At 48.6% G+C, this 19,804-nt stretch overlaps 1 protein-coding gene across 7 annotated transcripts; it reads left to right on the top strand.

Annotated features, from left to right (window-relative positions):
- The first annotated feature begins 1,617 nt into the window (after positions 1-1,617).
- On the top strand, positions 1,618-19,050 carry ZNF275 (zinc finger protein 275). 7 transcript variants are annotated; one of them, XM_081222881.1, is made up of 7 exons: positions 1,618-1,730; positions 2,624-2,773; positions 7,512-7,592; positions 11,131-11,222; positions 11,684-11,791; positions 12,703-12,787; positions 13,095-19,050. In XM_081222881.1, the coding sequence occupies exon 7, from the start codon at positions 13,124-13,126 to the stop codon at positions 14,249-14,251; it is 1,128 nt and encodes a 375-aa protein (XP_081079007.1). In that variant the 5' UTR covers positions 1,618-1,730; positions 2,624-2,773; positions 7,512-7,592; positions 11,131-11,222; positions 11,684-11,791; positions 12,703-12,787; positions 13,095-13,123; the 3' UTR covers positions 14,252-19,050. The 7 variants fall into 7 exon arrangements, with proteins under 7 accessions (XP_081079007.1, XP_081079005.1, XP_081079008.1 ...); XM_081222879.1 differs by lacking the exon at positions 7,512-7,592; XM_081222880.1 differs by lacking the exons at positions 1,618-1,730; positions 7,512-7,592 and adding an exon at positions 1,745-1,930.
- Positions 19,051-19,804: the final 754 nt, after the last annotated feature.

Genomic DNA, 19,804 nt, shown 5'->3' with positions numbered 1-19,804 from the left:
ATGTTCAGTATCCTGACAAGAGCTTGGTGCATGCATTTGTCAAAAGTCACTGCATGGGGCACTTAAGACTTGCGCATTTCACTGTATGTAAATTTTACCTCCAAAAACAACAATAACAACAAAAAACAGTAAATAGGTATTGATCTCTAGGTAATGCTATGCGTGCTGAAGTGTTAAGGGGTGAAGTGTGCTTGTATGTCTGCAACTTATTGATACTTTGAAATGGATCAGTTAAATAAGGATGACCATGCAATCAAGCAAGTGTAGCATAATGCTAATTGTAGGATATTGGTGATTGGTATATGCGTACAAATCTTTCAATTGATCTGTATGTTGCAAAGTTTTCATAATAAAATGTGGAAGGTAAATAAGAAAAAAAGTTGGTAGCATCTAACAGATAAAATTGTTACAGGAATATTTAAGAAGTTGGTTATAATCATTATCATTAATAAAACAATAAATGTATATTAATAAAAAATGAACAAAAAAGTTAGACTGTGTCCTTCAGACTTAATTTCAGTGCCCAGCTAGTGTGGCTCTTTTTCCCTTGGCTTACTGCTCTCCAGCATTTTCCTTTTGATCCTAGAATATGCCCAGTTGGTTCCTATCACAGGGAATTTGCACTTGCTATTCCTTTTACCTGTGGATGCTCTTCCTATCAACAACCTTCACACGGCTGAGTCCTTCTTGTCATTCAAGTCTCATTATCAACCATAGCCTCACTGAAATTCCCCACCCGTCACTCCCAAACACCCCCCTAATTGATATTCTTCACAGTTCTTGTCATTCTTGTGTGTTGTTTGTTGACCCTTATTATTGTATTCCTTACGAAACAGGAATCTTCAAGAAAGCATCGATGGGCTTAGCACACTGCAGGGTGCAGCAGCTTCCTAGATCTTTGTTGACTGGCAGAAATTCCTCTGGAAGTGGCTGTCACTACTTGCAGCACCCCCGATCCAAGAATCCTGTTCTTTTCTCTTCTTAGTATGACCTGCCATTTTGAAATTAACTCAAGTGACTTTCCCCTCCACCTTTACCCGAGCACGCGGGCGCGCGCGTGTGCACACCCCCCCACACAAACACATAACTCACAGGAGCTCTTGGGCGCCAAATGCGCTCCCCCTGAGGGCAGGGATGCAGCCTGGTTTTGCTCACAGCTGTATTCTCAGTACCTGGCCCGGCGAGAGCTCACACCTTCCGTGACTGAGCGAGGCGCTTTGACCCCTCCAGTGGGGACTGGCTTTGCTCTGCGTTGCCCTCCGTTCTCATCCCTCCACCCATATTCCCGTCCTAAAGGCGCCCAAGGGGGAGGGGTCCTCTCCATTCCTTCGTTCCCTCCTTCGTGGGCTTGTTGGTTCATTCACTAGTTCATTCATTCATTCATTAGTACATTCATTCTACTCCTCCAGCCTCCACCCGAGCACCTGTCCCCACCGCGCAGCTCCCCTGGGGTCTGGCCTGACCCACCCACCCCAGGCTAGGCCACGCCCCCTTCCAGCCCCGCCCCCTCTCCGGGCCAATTGAGACCGGCGGGCCGGGCGGGGCCGGAGCCAGGGTGGGGCCTCGCTCTCCCACTACCCACGGCGGCGCCCGCGGCTCCGGAAACGCGCCGTGGAGCTGCTGGGCTCAGCCGGGTGCTGGCGGCTCCGTGGCGCTTCCTGCCACACCGGGCCTGGGCCGCGCCAGCGCCGCTCCGCCAAGGACCGCGCGTTGGCCGCCGCCGGGCCGAGGTGAGCGTGCGGGCCACAAGAGGATGTGCGCGGAGCCCTGGAGGGTGTGCGGGGCCCGGGAGGGTGTGCGGGGCCGGGATGAGCGTGCAGGCCGCCAGAGGATGTGCTGGGAGTCGCGGATGAATGTGCGGGTCCCGGGTGATCGTTTGGGCCTCGGGAGGATGTGCAGGGGACGGCCCAGGAGAGTGTGCAGGACTGGGGTGAGTGTTCCAGAAAGTGTGCGGTGGGGGGGGCAGGGGGCGGCCAAGCTTTGTTGGGGGGCGTCTCTGTTCCCGCGGGAAGCAGCTCGGACCTGGGGCCAGGTGGAGCGGGAGACGGGTCCGGGATGGTGGGTGCGAAGAGGCGGAAGGCCTTCCCGCGGCGGACAGGGGGCGACGGTTAGGGGCGGGAATCGCTGGACGTGCTGAGGCCTACGCTGCTTTTGGGGTGACGCTAAGGGATGGGAACCGGTCGCTATGGGAAGAGGGGACCCCCCACCCCAAGCGCAGAGCAGGCCAAGTGGGAGGGGGCGTTGGGGGGTGTTAAAGGGCTTTTCCCCAGTCTGGGGGAGGGGCTGAACAGCAGTCAGAGACGCGGGGTAGGTGTACTGGGGACAGTACTGGGGACTTCCTGCTGGCGGAGTCTCTCCTTTCCTTTTGGGTGGGGGTCGAGCGTCAGCTTGTTGGGGAGGATGGGGGGGCAGCCTAGAGCCCAAATGCTGTGAGGGAGGGGGAGGGGCAGCCCTTGCTGGGTGAAAACGAGCTCAAGGCCCTGGATCTGAACAGTGCTTATTCTGCCGCCCTTCTGGGGCCACCATCACCCGCTCCAGTGCCCCCCCAAACTCCTTTGCTGCCTCCTCTAGTCTATATTTGGGTGATTATTTACATGTCTTTTTCCATCCCCCCCCTACACAGTCGCCTGCTGCCCAAAGCCCATGGTCCCTTTCAAACACCAACCTCGCCAGAATCCTGGCCCTCTTCCCGGAGGTCCCACCCTGTTCCAACTGACACCCTCCAGCCAACGTTGGCCCAGCTGGGGGCCACCAGCCCCCTTCAGTCTCCTTGGTCAGTGAAATATTTCCTCTTCAACCTCAGACCTGACATTTTTCTTTTACCAAAGGATTTCAGATGGGATTGCTAGAACAGCACCCCCTCTGGGTACTAATGCTGCCTCACCCCATCCCCCATCCTCCCTCCTTCCCTGGGCCTTTGAGTAGAAGCAGCTTGCACAGTGCCTAACACAGTCCAATCCATTCCCCCCAAATGTCTTAGGATCTACATTTAGAATCCTATCGAACAGTGATTTTCAGCCTTCTTTGGGTGAGGAGACCCCTTAGAAAATCACTAGAAACTGTGAATTCTCTTCCCAGAAAGCTGACAGTTAGCACAGAGAGTGGGATCCCATTCAGGAGGCTCATGGGCCAGAGTCCTGTCTGATGAGCCCTGGAGGTGAGGAAGCCTCCAGATTCTAGACGGGCCCAGTGCTAACCAGGCACAGATCAGCATCCCAATTTCCTGAGTGCTGGTTGAAAATGCAGATTTCTCATCCCCACCTACACCAGCTACTCTGTCCCTTGAGTTCTTAGCAAACCCCAGGCCAGGGTTCTAACCCACCCATCCAACCCTGGCCCTAACCTGCCTGGGCTCCTCAACTGCCCAGGGCCCCTTGGGATTTGCACAGCATTCCCCCACCCCCATTTAGAATCGTTCATATCCTGGGCAGTGTGACTTAAATGAAGCTATACTTAAAATTTATTTTGATTTTCAGCAAGAGAGCATGTGTCTTCTTGGGGAAATGGGAACATAAACCTTCCCTCAATTAAGTACAACAAGCACTACAAAATCCCCTTCTGGTCTACCTTCTGGCTTTTTATAGAAGGCAAAGAAAATGGAAACCTAAACAGAGAGAGACAGGTGCCCAGGCAGAGTGAGAGAGGAAAACAGGGAAGACGGAGACAGATGCCTCCCACCCACGCACACAGAAAAAGGCACACACAGACACAAACATCCCAAGAGAAACAGACTTTCCTGGTGAAACACCCTCTCTTTTGGCCCTTTAGGATTCACTTCTAGTAGCAGTGCATTTGCACAGTACAGGGTGGGCCCAAATGGGGCCTTTGCAGCCACATCCTGGCGGGACGGGTTGAGAGCTGCTGAAGGCTAAGCCCAGCTCCAGCCCAGGGGCTCGGCTCAGGATCCCAACCTTGCCTGACTCAGGTGGATTGGGGTCTCAACAGTGTGTTCAGTCTCACAGCCTGTCCTTTGGTTGAGCACTCATGACCCAAAAAGACATGTTCCCGGAAGGAGTACCCAAATCTGCTTCTGTCCCCCCAAATTACTTCAGTCCAACAGGTGGGATCTTACCTGCCTGACTAATCGCTCAGAATTGTTCTGAGACACGATGCCATCCCTGCATCTCTCTTTGGGGCAAGTCTGGATATTTATAGACCATGTCTGCTGGCCTTAAAGCTGGCCATGCTGTTAGAAGACCCCATGGGGATGCAAGATGGTGAGAAGTATTATTTTTGATTCTGGAAGCACTTATATTTTTATATATGCCAGTGTTGTTGAACCATCTTTGCCCAGAGATAGTTCTCTCGATCTAAACAACACAACTCAAGGGAGGACAGATATCCAGTAAGGAGAATTTTGAATCTAGGTAATTAATAGGATGATTTAGGGTTAGGGTTAGGGGTGGGAGAGGGAGCTGAAGGCACCCATCTGAATTAGATGATCGAGAGTGCAGTCTCTCGTGTGACCTATAAAGATTCCCTCCAGGGCATTTTTGCTCTGGCCCAGAACTGAAATGAATACCATGAGCCACCTGTTGTCTTCTGGGGCCTGAGGACATTCTGTTTCAGGTCCTTATCTAGATGCTCCAGGGAGTCCAGGTGTTTCTGGCACCCCTTTGAAGTTTCTGGAAGCTGCCAGATTGATCTAGTTTGGGTGACCTTGCTCCCTCTCCCCTGCCCCCCCTGCCCAGGGAAGGATGGCACCTGCCGAAGAGGTTGCTTGGCTACTTGTGCCATGGAATTAGTCTAACACTGATCTTTTAGGCTCAGAAGTGAACTTTCCTAGTAGCCAGACATCCTAAGGAGGGGTCCCGAGCTCAAAGGTGACCAGAATACACCTAATTATTCACTATTTTTTGTGACAACTGTTGGCTTTTGTCTCCACTGGGTTCAACTGTTAACTTCAAAGTGAAATGATTGTTTTGGTTCTCAGTGTTTCTGATTCAATATGGAAAATTGGATTTAAATAAGTTGGTTAAAATTTACATTGCCATCTAAAGCACATTTCAGGAACATTTGTTCACTCACGTGAACTCCCATGTTTTAGGAAGCATGATTTTTTCAGAAATGTGTCTGTGAAGCAGCTGCAGTGTCTGTGTTACTTGGCTAGGTCCAGAGTGGAATCCGCAGTCAGCCTTGATAGGGCCTTCACTCTCTGGGAGAATATAGTCATTAGACTATATACTTCAGATCCCACTTAAAGAAGGAAGATAATATTTATATTAAAAGGCAAAGATTTGTTTTCCCATAGTCTTTCTACCAACTTCCTTTTCCTGGTTGGGTGAAGAAGTGCACTTACAAGATTTGGGGCATGCTTTTGCATGGTGAGTGAAAGTGCCTCACATTCAAGATCAGGATAACCCTCTGTATCCATCGGGTGCACTACAATGGTTTTCATATTGTGCCTGGAATTGCTTTGACCTTGATCTCCCAAGGTCCACTTTTGGAAGGCAGTAGACACCTGTATGTGTCACTTTTGTCACAGAGTGCAGTTTCTTTTCCAGATTAGTTCCACCATTTTAAAGTGGAGCAGTTGGGCAATCCGGCTTCTGAATTATCAGATTGTTTTCAGGATTGATGATGATTTTATTTTTAACTGCAGTGGAATTAATGTGTATTATCTTTTTTAATGATCTTCCTTTGCGTCTCATAAAGCTTTTACCCGATATACCTTGTTCTTTGTGCAGAGTTTAGCTTCCTTTTGTGAAAGCAGGGCTCACTTTTTCCCTCCCATTTTTATGAGCACCTTCGAAATGTTCTCTGTGTGTCCATGGGTTCTGTCATTGTGGGTAGTGATCTGAAGTGCACTTGGGTTAAGTCCCCTGGGCAAGCCTGGTACAGGAAGGGCCAGTCCTGTTGCTACACAGGAATTAAAGGATAATTAACAATTCACTTGGGGGTTGTGGCTCCAGGACTTCAACAGTTAATCATGCCAATTAAGTGAAAACACTTTGGTGGGAACACTTCAGGAGGACCTGCTCAATTAAATATGGGTGGCTTGGAAAAACTGTGAGTGAGAGAGAATGACATGTGTATCTATTGCGCAGGGAAGGTCTGTGATGGCATGTTCATGGGAGGATTTAAAGCCAGTCCCCTAAACCCATACGCACCATTAGGCTTCAAGGACACTCAATGGCTGCATGGCCTTTGGATAAGGCCTGGTGTTAGATATTACCTGGTGGCATATTACTTCTCTCTTTTCTGGTGTGGTTTGAAATGTCTCAAATCTTGGGAGCTAGACCTTAGGCAAGTTAGTTCACCTCTCAGATCCGTGTCTTCCTTCTCTGTAAAATGGAGGCGGGAATGACTATAGGTGGCGATATGTGAAGGGAGAAGCACAGTGCCAAACGCATAGTAGGTGCTCTGTTAATGGAAGTTTGATGCATTTAACACACCCCTCCGCCCACAGTTTCTCACATGCCCACTGAGTGTTAGGAGCTGCTGCAGATGCTGGGGATTGGGGGGTGACCAAGAAAGAGAAGGGCCCTGTCCTGTCAGAGGTGACATTTCCCCCAGGGAGAATCAGGTAAAAACAAGCAATTTAGGAGGATACATTTTAGATAGTGAAAAGTGTTATAAGTAAACAGTGACGGGGCTGGAGAGTGAAGTCATTTGGAGGAGGTGACACTTGAGTGAGGCCCGAATTCTTCAAAGGAGCCACCTGAGGCAGGTTCAGAGGCCCTCAGGCGTATTGCCTTGGCGTGTTTATGACAGGTTGAAGGCCGAGGGTCTGGAAGGAATGACTGAGACATGGGGTGCAGGATATGGGTGTGGTGGGCTCAGCCAGGGACTTGGAGGGGGTTAAGGCCTTAGGTCTCCGGCCTGAGGGTGGTGAGACGAGGCTTGTAACAGACCATCTTCCTCAGGAGGCGAAGGTGCGATGCTCTCCTCTCCATTCCACTTGACAACAAAACCTCAATGTCAATTGGAAGTGAATTTTTTAGAATGAATTGTATAAGTAATCTATGACCAGTTCATTTTGTATTGGAAGCCAAAGTCAAACCAGACATCAAATGTATAACAGGAAGAATCCAACTGCTCCGAGGGTGCCCTGCCCAGGTGACAGTGGGATACAGAGGGCTTGGCTGCTGGGCACCTGGGGCTTCCCTCACACAGTGGGGAGCACCTGTGCTGGCAGCAACTTAAAGATGGAAATAGAGCTTCCGTGGACACTGGGGCCAAAGAAGGCCTTCTGCTCACACCTGTCATGGTTCTGATAACTTGGGGGGATGATCCCAGGAAGTGACAACCCCATGGACCTGCCTCTAAGCTTTCTAGGAGTGCCCACATATTCCTGCCAGCCCTGCTCTGCTGTGCCTGCCTTGCCTGTGTGGGCACCTCGGGATGTTGCCCAGCTTCAGGGGCAGTTCCCTGTTGTCTCCTTGGCATTAGCCCTGTCCTCTCGCATGCTGAGCATCTTTCTTATCCAAAGTCAACTGAAATCTTTTAAATTTGTTGTTCCTTTCTGATTACCAAAGAAATGCAGTTTGGTTACTAAAAATTCATTACAGAAACAGAAAGCAGAAGACCTTTCTAGACCTGGACTCTACCCCAGGGTGGTGCACATTGCAGTCTCGATGTGCTCATTCACTGTGAGTCACTCTCAGTTTATTCCTTTTTTCTCCTAAAACATAAATATATACCATTCTCTCCCCTTCCCCTACACTCTTTGGATTTTTTAATAAACAGTTACTGTCTGTCTATAATCTTCTTTGAAGGAGGATTCAAATTTTTGTAATCTGCTGTGTGTCATTCTGCATTGGCCACCTGTTGATTTTTTTTCATTTTCATTTATTTTTTAAATTTTTTCTGTTTTTTTTCTTGTCTCTTACCACCGATTGATTTTATACTTAAGCTCTCCAGTTTTCTTCCTGCTCTGAGTTCTAGGATTCTTCAGAAAGGTCTCCCTCATGTTTTTATGATGTTGGGATTCTTGAGACTCTTCCTGTTGGTTATAGTATATTGTTTTCCATCCTTTTACTTTTAACCTATCTCTGTCTTTACATTTAAACTCTTTATATTTAAAGTTTCTTGTTGACAGCATATAGTTGAGTCTCATTTAAAAAAAATACAATCTGATGATCTCTGCCTATTAACTGGTGTGTTTAGTCCATTTATATTTAATTTAACTATCCATATGGTTGTGTTTAAATTTGCCTCTTGGTATTTATTTCCATTTGCCCCATACATTCTTTTTCCTCTGTATTTTTTACCTTTCTTCTTTTGGATTATTTTTTAGAACTGTATTTTATCTCCACTACTGGCATGCATCAGGGTCTTGGAGGGCTTTGTAAAGCACACAGTCGTACATTTTATTTCTACATATGTTATAAACCCTGCACTACCTTATTATTTTTGCTTTAAATGTTCAATTATCTCTTAAAGATTTAAAAATGAGAGAGGTAAAAGTGTTTATATTTCTGCACATATTTACATTCCTGATGTTCTTCATTCCTTTGTGATCCAAGTTCCCATCTGGTATCATTTCCCTTCACCTGAAGATCTTTCTTTAATATATCTTGTAGTACAGGTCTGCTGGTGACAGATTCTTTCAGCTTTTCTCTGTCTAAAAAAGTTTTTATTTTGCCTTTATTTTTGAAGGATACTTTCCCTGAATATAGAAGTCTCAGTTGACATGTTTTTTTTTTCCTTTAGCACTTTAAAAATGTCATTCAGTTGTTTTCTGGCTTGCACATTTTCTGATAAGAAGTTAGCAGCCATTCTTATCTTTGCTCCTCTGTATACAACATCTTTTTTCCCTCTGGCTGCTTTAAGATTTTCTCTTTATCACTAGTTTTCAGCAATATGATTATGATGTGTCTTAGTGTACATGTGTGGGGTTGTTGGGGGGGTTTTTTGTTTTGTTTTTTGTTTGTTTGTTTAGACTTGCTAGGGGGTAATTGGGCTTCTTGGATCTAGGTTTCATCAAATTTAGAAAACAATACACTTTAACCATTATTTCTTCAATTATACTTTCATCTCCCTCCTCCTTTTCCTCATCTTCTCAGATTGCAGTTACATATGTATTAGACCACTTTCTGTTATCCTCAAGTCACTGAGACTCTGTTTTTTAAATATGTTTTTCATTCTGATCTAAATTTGGGATAATTTCTATTGCTATGTCTTCAAATTTTCTAATTTTGTGGGGGGGAGAGGGCTGTGTCTAATCTGCTGTTAATCACATCCAATGAAATTCTCATTTTAAATATTACAGTTTTCACCTCAATAAGTCCCATTTGGTTCTTGTTATATCATCCATTTCTTTCATTATATTCCTGTTTTTCTTTAAATAGTTATACATTGTTAAACTAGCTGTTATCCTTGTCTGTGAGTTCTGTCATGTCAGTGATCATTTCTGAGTGTTTCTATTGACATTATTTTCCTTTCCATGAGTCACATTTTCCTGCTTCTTGGCATTTACTTAATTTTTTATTGGATGTTGAACATTGTAGAGATTATGTTGTTGAGTGTCTGAATTTTGTTGTTTCACTGTGAAAATTGTTGGACTTTGTTTTGGGAGGTAGTTATTTGTGGAATAGTTGCATCCCTTCAAGGCCTAATTTCAAGTTTTTCTAGAGCAGATCCAGGGTAGCTGTGGCTCCAGGGATAGATCAGTCCTACTAGTAAGGTATGGCCCCTCTGATTCTCTACTGACTACCCCACGTGATCACTGAGGACTCCCTGCTCTGGTTGGTTAGACCCTGAACATCTCCCTACCTTTGTGTGTCCTAGGAATTGTTGAACGTACAGCTTCCTGGTCATTCTTTTCCTAGTCTTTGGGAGTTTCACTCTATGCATGCATGGCTTAGTAGTTAAGAAAGACTAAAGGGGAGCCTCGTACAGATTTTTTGGAGCTCTTTTCTGTATAGCTCCCTCCTTTCTGGAACTCTGTTCTGCCTCAGCTTCCCTGAACGCTGGTCTGCCTCAGCTTCCCTGAACGCTGGCCACCAAGCTCTGTTTGGGTCCCCCTTCCCTATACTCTCAATCTGGAAATTGCTTCCAGGAAGAGATCTGGGACCCTGATAAAGCTCACCTCATTTGTTCTCTTCTCTCAAGGATCATGATCCTGTGCTGCCTGCTGTCCAATATCTAAACACTGTTGTTTCACATCTATTTTGTCCAGTTTTCTACTTATTTATGGCACGACATTAAATCTGTTCCTTGTTACTCCATCAAAGTGGAAGTCTCTGTCTAACCCTTTTAATATAACATCTAATTTTACGTAAAAGTATTTCTGGAGTATCTGGGTTCTGTACTCCTTGAGCTAGTGTAAAAATGCTTCCTTTTCATGTAACTGTGAACCGAGTTGACCTGACATCAGAATAGAAACTGTGTTCCTGTTTCTGTGAACTCACTGAAGTGGGAGGCCTGGGATGCATGCACACCTGTGGTGGGATCCGAAAGACAAAAGGCAACTGATACATGTGGTTCAGATCCTTTATTTAGCAACTTAGTCTTTGAAGATCTTTTTTTTTTTTTGGAGGTGTCTTTTTCCAGGTATTTTGTTCAACTTTTCATTTTGTCAAATATATCACAGAAACATTGTTGTCTGCAAGCCGTCACCTGGTGAATTGTTTCGGTGGGGTGGAGTGTGGCCTTTAGAGGGCCTTACTGCTAGTCAGGAAGCCCTGGCTCCTGCTCTGTTATGTGTCTTCCCTCCAGTAGCCCAGTCTGGTTTTTTTGTTGCCCCTACAAAGTTGAGAAGGATCTCTCACTTCCTAGTTATTTCTTCTGATGTTCTTTTGGGGATGCTTCCTTCCTGTGCAGTGTGAGCATTGAACTCTACAAGGCCTACTGCTATGAGGCCTGTGGCCGACCTGTCCCTGAGAGCCAGTCTCCCTGCCACTGGCTGTTGGTCTGAGTTTGTCTTCTGCCTCTGCCTGGGCTAACATTCATTTGTCTTGTCTGGGTTCCCTCTGGCCTGCCTGTATCAATTCTCTGCCAGCCCACTTTCCCCACTGTTTGGGATGCATTTTGTTAGGTATATCCGTGCTCTGGCTTGTCATTCAGCCTCTGTGCGAGAGAAGACTCAAGAAAATTTAAAACAGGGGAAAAGGAAATCACCAGTCTCATCCCACGGGACCCAGAGGCAGGGCTGCTGTCACTCACGGCTCTTTTCACTTTCCTTAGCTCTGCCTGCCCCACAGGGTCTTGCCCTTCCCCAAGATGGATTCCTGGGAAACCAAGTCCTGGCAGGCCCCCTTGGGGTGCTGGAGGCCCAGGTGAGCTGTGCTTCCTTCAGTCTGGCTTGGGAATCTGTCACTGCTCCCTGATTCTGGCCTTGGACTCTGCCTTTTGCCCCAGCATGACACACAGCAGGGCCTGAACCCCAGCTGCTGCCTTCCCTCCCTCTCTCTGCTTCTCTCCCCGGAGTCTGCCAAGGAATGGTTGCCTGCTGGGCTTGTAATTCCCATCGTACTGATGGGGGAGCTGCATTTCAGTCCAGGAAATGATGGAACTGAAGTCCCTTGGGAGGACAGTGGGAGCCAGGGCCACGGCCCAGGTCTCTTGGCACGTGGTCAGATTCTCTTTCTAGCACTTCTTGAGGCTTGTAGTTATATTTCCATGTTAGCAATGCACGCTCACTTCAGACTCTCACCTCTCATCCCTGGGGTTAGTGGCACTGCCCTTGCCTCATTCTAGAGTGGATGGAAGGACAGATTATCCCTGGGAATTCTTTCAGGATCCGGTGACGTTTGATGACGTGGCACAATACCTCCTCAAAGGGAGTGGCTGAGGCTGGATCCTGAGCAGAGGACACCGGCATATTGAAGGAATGTGACCTCTGTGGGTAAGGATGCCCCCAGCCCTTCCACAGGCTTTGCCACCAGCTTCATGGTCCTACAAAGCTGGGAGTAGGATAAGGGGCACCTGGCATAGCGTTACACAAGCTCACCTTCCAGGGGCTTATGCTCCCTGGGAATGGGCTGTGAGGAAATACAGAGGGTCTGCTACACCCTACATCTCAAAGTAGCAGGTGTCCCTCCCAACTCCTAATGGCATGGAAAGAAGCCCCCTCAGTCTTTCACTGGGAAAGAAATTAGAACAAACTAGCCACTATAATTAAATACTTTTTTAACATCTTTATTGGAGTATAATTGCTTTACAATGGTGTGTTAGTTTCTGCTGTCTAACAAAGTGAATCACTTATACATATACATATATCCCCCCATCTCTTCCCTCTTGCGTCTCCCTCCCTCCCACCCTTCCTATGCCACCTAGTTAAATACTTTTTTAACCCACAAATTATATAAATTTCATGGCAACTTTACTGTAGTTTACTGTTGAGAGACATTGACATAGCAAGCTCCTTTGCACCATCAGGGGCTGCACGTGGTGAGGTGGGGAGGCTTCTTCGGGGGAGAGACTGCCAGGGGTCAGCTTTGACAGTTATGGAAGAACCCCAAGTTCAATGTGCAGACCTGGAGGAGGGAGGATGGGGGAAAGGGAGGATCAGCTCCTCAGGAAGACAAACTGGTACTCCACCCAGATGGGCCCAGAGCCTGCTTCATCCACAGCCCCTGGAAGGAGCCGACTGTTGGGAAAGGCATTTTAAATGGATGAATGACTTGACTAAGGGAACAGCCAACCCAGACTTTGGGGATTGAAAGGCTTTCCCCTTCAAAGGCCCTGAACCATTCCTACGCCATCCTGATGTCATCTCTGGATGCTGCCATAGCTTGTTTCCTTTTCCGCAAGCAGGAGTTCCTGTTTTGAATCCTGACTTGGTCTCTCACCTGGTGCAAGTCAGACCCATCCCCTCACGTGGACTGAGCTGAGCATTCAGGTGAGTAAAAAAGAAACCTGAAGAAATGCCAGGGCATCGTTGGGGAGGCCCAGGTGAGCCTTTGGGATGGGAGTGGTGTGCCTGCCCCTCAATCACCTTGACAGGGAGCATCCAGCAATCAGGCCCTTATGCCCCTTCCATCTACCGCGCTTGTTTCCAGCTGGGTGGGGAACCACCATCCTGCCCCGGTGGCCTCCAGGCCCGGTGCTTGGCAGCGGTCTAAGGAGGAAAGTGATTGTTGACGAAGGAGTGTAACCTCCTTCTTTCCGCCTCGGCGGACTGCAGTGTCTTGTGGTTTTCATTTCAGAAAGCATCTGGGTGACCCAACCGCCAAGGATGGGTGAAGTCGCCCAGTCACAGGAGATGGCGTCCACGAGCTCCCCGACGGCCAGTGAGCACAGCCCTGAGGTCAAACAGAACAGGGACTCTGAGGGGAGGGGAGGGAGCCCCCAGAATCTACCTGTAGAACATCATTTTGCATGTAAAGAGTGTGGGGATGCCTTTCGGCTTAAGGTCCTCCTCGTGCAGCACCAGCGAATTCACAGTGAGGAAAAGGGCTGGGAGTGCGGTGATTGCGGGCACGTCTTTCGGGGGGCGTCTGAGTTCAACGAGCACCGGAAGAGTCATGTGGCGGCAGAGCCCCGGCCGGGCCCCAGCCGGGCCCTTGATGAGGCCATGGAGAAGAGAGAGCAAATGGAGAGGGAGGCAAAGCCCTTCGAGTGTGAAGAATGTGGGAAAAGGTTCAAGAAGAACGCAGGCCTCAGTCAGCATCTGCGCGTCCACAGCCGAGAGAAGCCCTTTGACTGCGAGGAATGCGGGCGCTCCTTCAAGGTCAACACCCACCTCTTCCGCCACCAGAAGCTGCACACTTCGGAGAAGCCCTTTGCCTGCAAGACGTGTAGCAGGGATTTCCTGGATCGCCAGGAGTTTCTGAAGCACCAGCGGATGCACACGGGCCACCTGCCCTTCGACTGCGACGACTGCGGCAAGTCCTTCCGAGGGGTCAACGGCCTGGCCGAGCACCAGCGCATCCACAGCGGGGCCAAGCCCTACGGCTGCCCCCACTGTGGCAAGCTCTTCCGGAGGAGCTCAGAGCTCACCAAGCATCGGCGGATCCACACGGGCGAGAAGCCGTACGAGTGCAGCCAGTGCGGGAAGGCCTTCCGACAGAGCTCCAGCCTCCTGGAGCACCAGCGCATCCACACCGGCGAGCGGCCCTACGCGTGTGGCGACTGCGGCAAGGCCTTCCGGGGGCCCTCCGACCTGATCAAACACCGGCGCATCCACAGTGGACTGAAACCCTACGAGTGCGACAAATGCGGGAAGGCCTTCCGCCGGAGCTCCGGCCTGAGTCGCCATCGGAGGACCCACAGCGGAGCAAGACGCTGCGAGTGCAGCGAGTGTGGCCGCGTGTTCAAGAGGCGGTCGGCGCTGCAGAAGCATCAACCGACCCACCGCGAGTAGGGAAGGCCCGCGGCCCCGTGGCCGGCAGCGGATTCCCTCGGGGCCCGGGGCCCTAGAGGGGGAGGGCAGAGTCAAAGGAGATGAACAGTTTTGTAGCGCTTATATATTTTCTCTTCAGAGAGGTTGAAACCAATTTATACTGCCACCAGCAATTTATAAGTGTTTGTGTTTCCCATCTTGCCTATCGAGAGTAGCTTCTACCATTTTGATTGAGTTTTGGCTGGTTCAACTGGAATCGAGTACCTTCAAGGTATTTAAATGCACAGGCCTTGAATTGGAGAACGAGAGAAGAGAAACCCAGATGTGGGGGTGGAGCTCGGGATGCTTGGTCCTCTCCTGCAAGCTCCCCCTTCAAGGAAACTGAGACCCAGAGCTATTCAATGATGGTGTCCGTAGAATGTTACCCCGACTTTCCCCAACAGAAGATCGATAGCCCCAAACTTTTTTGGCCTACTTGAATTTATAAATTTTTAGGGTTGTAAATAGAATAATCAAATGTCTTATAATATTTAATTTATTAATTTAGTTCTACATACATATTGTAAATCACATATTATATAGAATAATATATTAATTTAGAGAAGATTCCTTTTTGCCCTAGCTCCACTCCATGAGATCATTTTATCCTAATTCCTCATATGCATTTCTAACCTCACCATCTTCACCAACCTCAGAGGCCCTTTGGAGTCATCATTTTCAAAGCACACACCCAATGACTTCCATCCATCCGAGCTATGTGCCACATAGCACTGTGACAATCCCTGCACAAGGGTCTCACTAGAAATCGCCTCCCAAGCCATAAGTACAGGTTCATGTAACATTAGAATGATTGTTGTCATTTTTAAATTTATTCTGTAGCTGTACAATGCAACCACTTAAGGTTTTTCTTTTTTTAAATGACCTTTAAAAGGCTTTTTTAAAGCATCGAACACTTGTCATTGTGAGGTCGTACTCTTAAGAAGAAGTACTAAATCTGAGTTAAATTTCTTTTGTGTCCTTTTTTCTTAAACCAATTCAATCTTGTGACTCCCAGTCATATCCAAAGCTAGCATCGAATGGGATTTGTTTCAGGCTAATGGGTCTTGTCCTCAAACAGCACTGTTTTGTTCAAAATCAAGTAGTTGAGAGAGCATCCCTGTAATAACAGGGACGTCGCAAGGACTCAAGTGTAAGGTGACGCCTCCTTTTCGGGAACGATAGCCTCTCATATGGGACCTAGATGGTACTTCTCCAATCCTCCGTTTCCACCTCTGTAAAATGAGGATGATCACAGGACTACCTCCTAAGGTTATCGCAATGACTGCGATGCCGTGCCTGGCACGGAGGTACACACTCAGTGAAGTCATCTGCCATCATCACCATGGTTATTGCTGTTGTTCTATGACTCATTAGTACCCAAACTGAGGATGGACCCAGGCCTCCTGACTCCTAGTCTCATCTTCTTTCTCTCACGTGATGACTTAAAATACTGTTTCCGTTTTCTTGCATGCAGAGTACGTTCATCTCCTTTGACCAGTTACCAAGTTACCTTTGGATATATTGACTTTATACAGCAGCTCTTTCTGTATCGATTGTGATGATCTCTTTTCCAGTTTTTTTGCTTTGCTCTTTGTAGCAGTTTTATTACATTTTCGTTGTGTAAGCTTTTGATTTTTACGTATCCAAACATTCATTGTTGTCAGTTAAGTCTTAACTTCCATTGCTTCAGTAGTTAGAGATGATGACATTTTCTTCTAGAATTTGAATTACAAATGAAAAGTTGAAAACCCTGCCCCACCAGAAGGTGGATGCTCCAGGTGGGCAGGCTGGATGGAAATGGGCCGGAGACACAGGCTCACTCCTCATCCAAGATGCAGACTCTGCATGTCTGTGGGTGGTACTTGACTATCCAACCTGGCCACTCAGGCACTCGAGAGGAATTTCCATCTCGGATTGGCCAGCACACTCTGACTGTTCCTCAGTATAGCCCTAACCTTCAGCAGCAGGGCTGGGCCTCACCTAGATCAATGGGGTGGTCCGAACTTGGTCTTGGCAACAGCTGGCCAACCTTCCAGCTCCTGGGAGCCTTGGCCTTGCTCAGCGTGGATTCAGCGCCTGAGCAGCAGATCCACCCAAGAGACATCTAAAACACAAGAAAACTTACCCGACTGACACTGTCACATGGATGGCATCCTCCTAGCGAGTGATTCTGGAACTAGAAAGAGGTCGGTTTGGTGGCTTCTGCTTTTTGCAACTAGGGGAAATTCACCCATGTGTTCTGACGTCACCTCCTGCAGCCACACCTAAGAGGGGCGACAGAGCAAAGGCTCGGAGACCAACCGTGCCCCACTGATGGCCACACCAGGCCTGGGCTGTGACTTGTAACAGCCTTGCCCAGGAGGGGCAGCACAACAAGGGTTTGGAGGGCAACGATGCCCTTCTGACGACGGCCCATGTGGCATAAAAGTAGAAGTTGGTCATCCTGGGGCTGGCCTGTCACTTTCAGCAGCAAGGGCTGGCCAGGAACCTGGCTCCTCCAGTGGCCTGCAGAGCCCACAGATAGAAGCTGGCCTCACCAGGGCTGTAGTGTGACTTCCCAGCAGCTGTGCCTGGGGTAGAGGCTAGGAAGCAGGGTCCCACAGTGACCCTTGTGACCTTAGCCAGAAGGTACTCTGGAATGGCCCCCAGGCCACGCCAGTGGCTCTCTGTGACGTCTCCATCCTGACCCCTGGGCTGGAGAGAAGCTCACAGCACTTGTTGCATAGTGATTCTTTCTGCTCTGGGGGCCTCAGTTCTTGCAGTAGTTGTGAATCTGTGTGTGAAATCACTACTTCCTTCTCTCATGAGTTTTCTCTTTTCAAGCTGTTATGACGTATTTGCTACAACTGTTATTTGGTAAGGAATGTTGGCGTCCACGGCGGGGCAAGTCTGCCACCTTAACCTGGAAGTACCTTGCCATGTCTTGCCCGGGTTTTATGAAGGATCCAGATGGAGTATTAACTCAGAACTTGGTGTCGCCGTCACCGCTGCACTTGTCCCCAGCCAGGGCACGGCATCTTGGCATCCCGTCATGCCCTTCTTTCCTTTGTTCCATTCTTGGTTCTATGATTTTCTCTCGAACAAACCGTCTGCCAGAGTGAACACGTCTTTTCCGTCACTCTGTTTGCAGGTGAAGTCCGTGCTCTCTCTGTGGCTTTAATGTGTGTCCTGTAGTTGCACCGAGTTCAAGTGTTTGCCTCTGGTCCCTGGGGGGTGGATTTCCTTGGACTCTCTAGGTCTACTGCTACGTCAGATGCAAAACGTGATGAGACTTGCTGTCGTGTGTGCTTGTCTATGCATTTGTGTATCTACCTCATTTCATTTTTCTTTCTAATCACACATATTCCTTTTGCAAGGCAAATGGAGAGCAGGTGGGTTATATAGAATGCTGGCTCTCCTTCGAAATAGGCCCTTTTCTTATATTCTGAAAGAAACCCTCCATTGCTTTTATTAAAGTTTTGAATACTTGCTGAAATTTTCAAAAGAAAGTAACTTTACCACTTTTGCTGCTTAATAAGATTAACTGTGTGGATTAGTTGTGTCATACCCATTACTTGTGTCATTCCAGACTGAGCCCCACCCGGTTACGGTGGGCGTCTGTCTCTCTTGCATGGGGTTGCATTCCACGTGCCTGGGGCTCCAGCCCCATTGTGTGCCATGTGGCCCCCACCCTGTCTAGGCCACATTAATTCAACCAGAACTGAGCACCTGACTCAAAGGCAGCAACCGGTCCACAGTGCTGGAGACACGGACCAGACCTTTCGGGTTCTCCAACTGTGAAGTACAAACAGGGAAACTGAGAGAGAAGTTTCTAGTTGGTGCTGGAAGAAAGAGGGAGCCACCTGGGATTTAGAGGAGTTGCCCCCATGGGCAGCACCAGCTTGAAGATCTATGGGCTCCGGCTGGGCACCCCCAGAGCAGCCTCAACCCCAGCACCACAAGGGAGGCCTGACTGGGTTACCTTCTGGGATCTCTGGCAACTGCCCTCACTGGTCCACTTGTGTCCCTGCCATAGACCCCTTGACCTAAGCCAGCTTGAGTGGGTCTCTGCTTTTTGCAGTCTGTCAAGAGCAGTTGCATTGTCCCATTTGGCTGCTTCCTGAGAAGAATAACACGGCTCGCTTTCCTCATGTCCTACCTGGCCCTCGTTCCTGGCCCAAGGCCCACCTGACTGTCGTAAACACCTGTTTTAAATGTGATACTGTATTCTGTTTGCTAGGGTGGGTGCAAATCTATGCCTCCTAGTCTCAGTGAGTTTGACCAATGCTTTTCTGTCTGGGCACTGTTCCTGTACTGACCCCATGTTTGCCCCAGGAAATGAGTTTAAGTCACCGCCCACCCTGTTCTTTATTTTGGAAGTGTCTCGCTACTTGTAGCAAATCCGTCAGATTGGGGAATTGATAACTTCTGTATGACTAGAATACTTAACGTTGTGTAGTTCTCATTGCATCAGTTGGGTGTTTATTTTCAAAAGTAGAAATGGTCTCTTTAAACAAAAATGGCCTTCAGCATTACTTGCAGATCTGAGAACAGCAATGTCCTGCCCCAGTTTGTATTTTGGTTGTTGGCACTATTTTCTCATTCCTCCCCAGTCTCCTTAACTTGTCTGTTTTATGGCACTTACTATAATCAGCTTTGCACTAGAGCTTCTCCCTCCCCACCCATCCCCCACCCATTAGATTGTGAGCTCTTAGAAGACAGGGGTGACCCTTCATGTCTGATTCCCCTTCCAGATCTAGCACAGTGCCTTGCATCGAGTAGATTTCAATAAATATATGTTCAATGGCATTGGTCTTCCTTGACTTATTTCGTCAAAGCTTGGTTTATCAGTTCTTCCCTTCCTCTTTTCTCCACACTCTGGAGTTACACCCCTGTCTTGCCCCCCCCGCCCCCTCCCCGCCCCTGCAACTGCCTGCTGGATGCCTAGAGGGGAAAGGAGGTGCCTTGAGAGAGAGGGCTGGTTTTCCTGGAAGTTTAAGCTGTCCCTTGGCAGAAGGGGCCTGTCATTCAGCCAGTTGTCTGCCTCCACTCCAGCTGGAGCTCTCCCCTGGGTCTGAATTCCAAGTGGAAGCAGAAGACCGGCTTGACCCTGAGCTTCTCCCCTAGGAATCAGGAATGGGGTGACAGAAGTGGCTTCTGGGACTTGAGAATTAGCCAGCCTCTCTGGGCTGCGTGGGAGTGGGGAGGTCAGTCTTCTTGGTGGCCAGTGGCTGGCCTTCTCTCTAGTGTCCATAGCCTCAGAAAAGGCAGGTGACAAGGACAGGCTGCTGGCTTCCTGACCCTCCCAAATGCAAACAAACAGAGATCGGCCATGGAGTCAGCTGCCCCATCCTGGAAGGCCAAGTGTAAAGTGGGCTCCAGGAAGTGCTTAGGTTGGGCCTTTCTGGGCCACGATGTGCTCCAACAAGAGGAAGCCACATTTTGGAAAGGCGCATGACTCCACCCACCAACCCAGTCTCCCTGGAGGCGCCCAGGCAAGGCCTATGTCATCTTTCCCCCATGGTCCCATCCTCATCACTCTGTCAATTATTCTTC

This window comes from Mesoplodon bidens (assembly GCF_964165515.1).
Source record: "Mesoplodon bidens genome assembly, chromosome: X".
NCBI classification, from domain to species: domain Eukaryota; kingdom Metazoa; phylum Chordata; class Mammalia; order Artiodactyla; family Ziphiidae; genus Mesoplodon; species Mesoplodon bidens.
The sequence above is the reverse complement of the archived record's forward strand: the minus strand, read 5'-3'. Positions and strand labels throughout refer to the sequence as shown.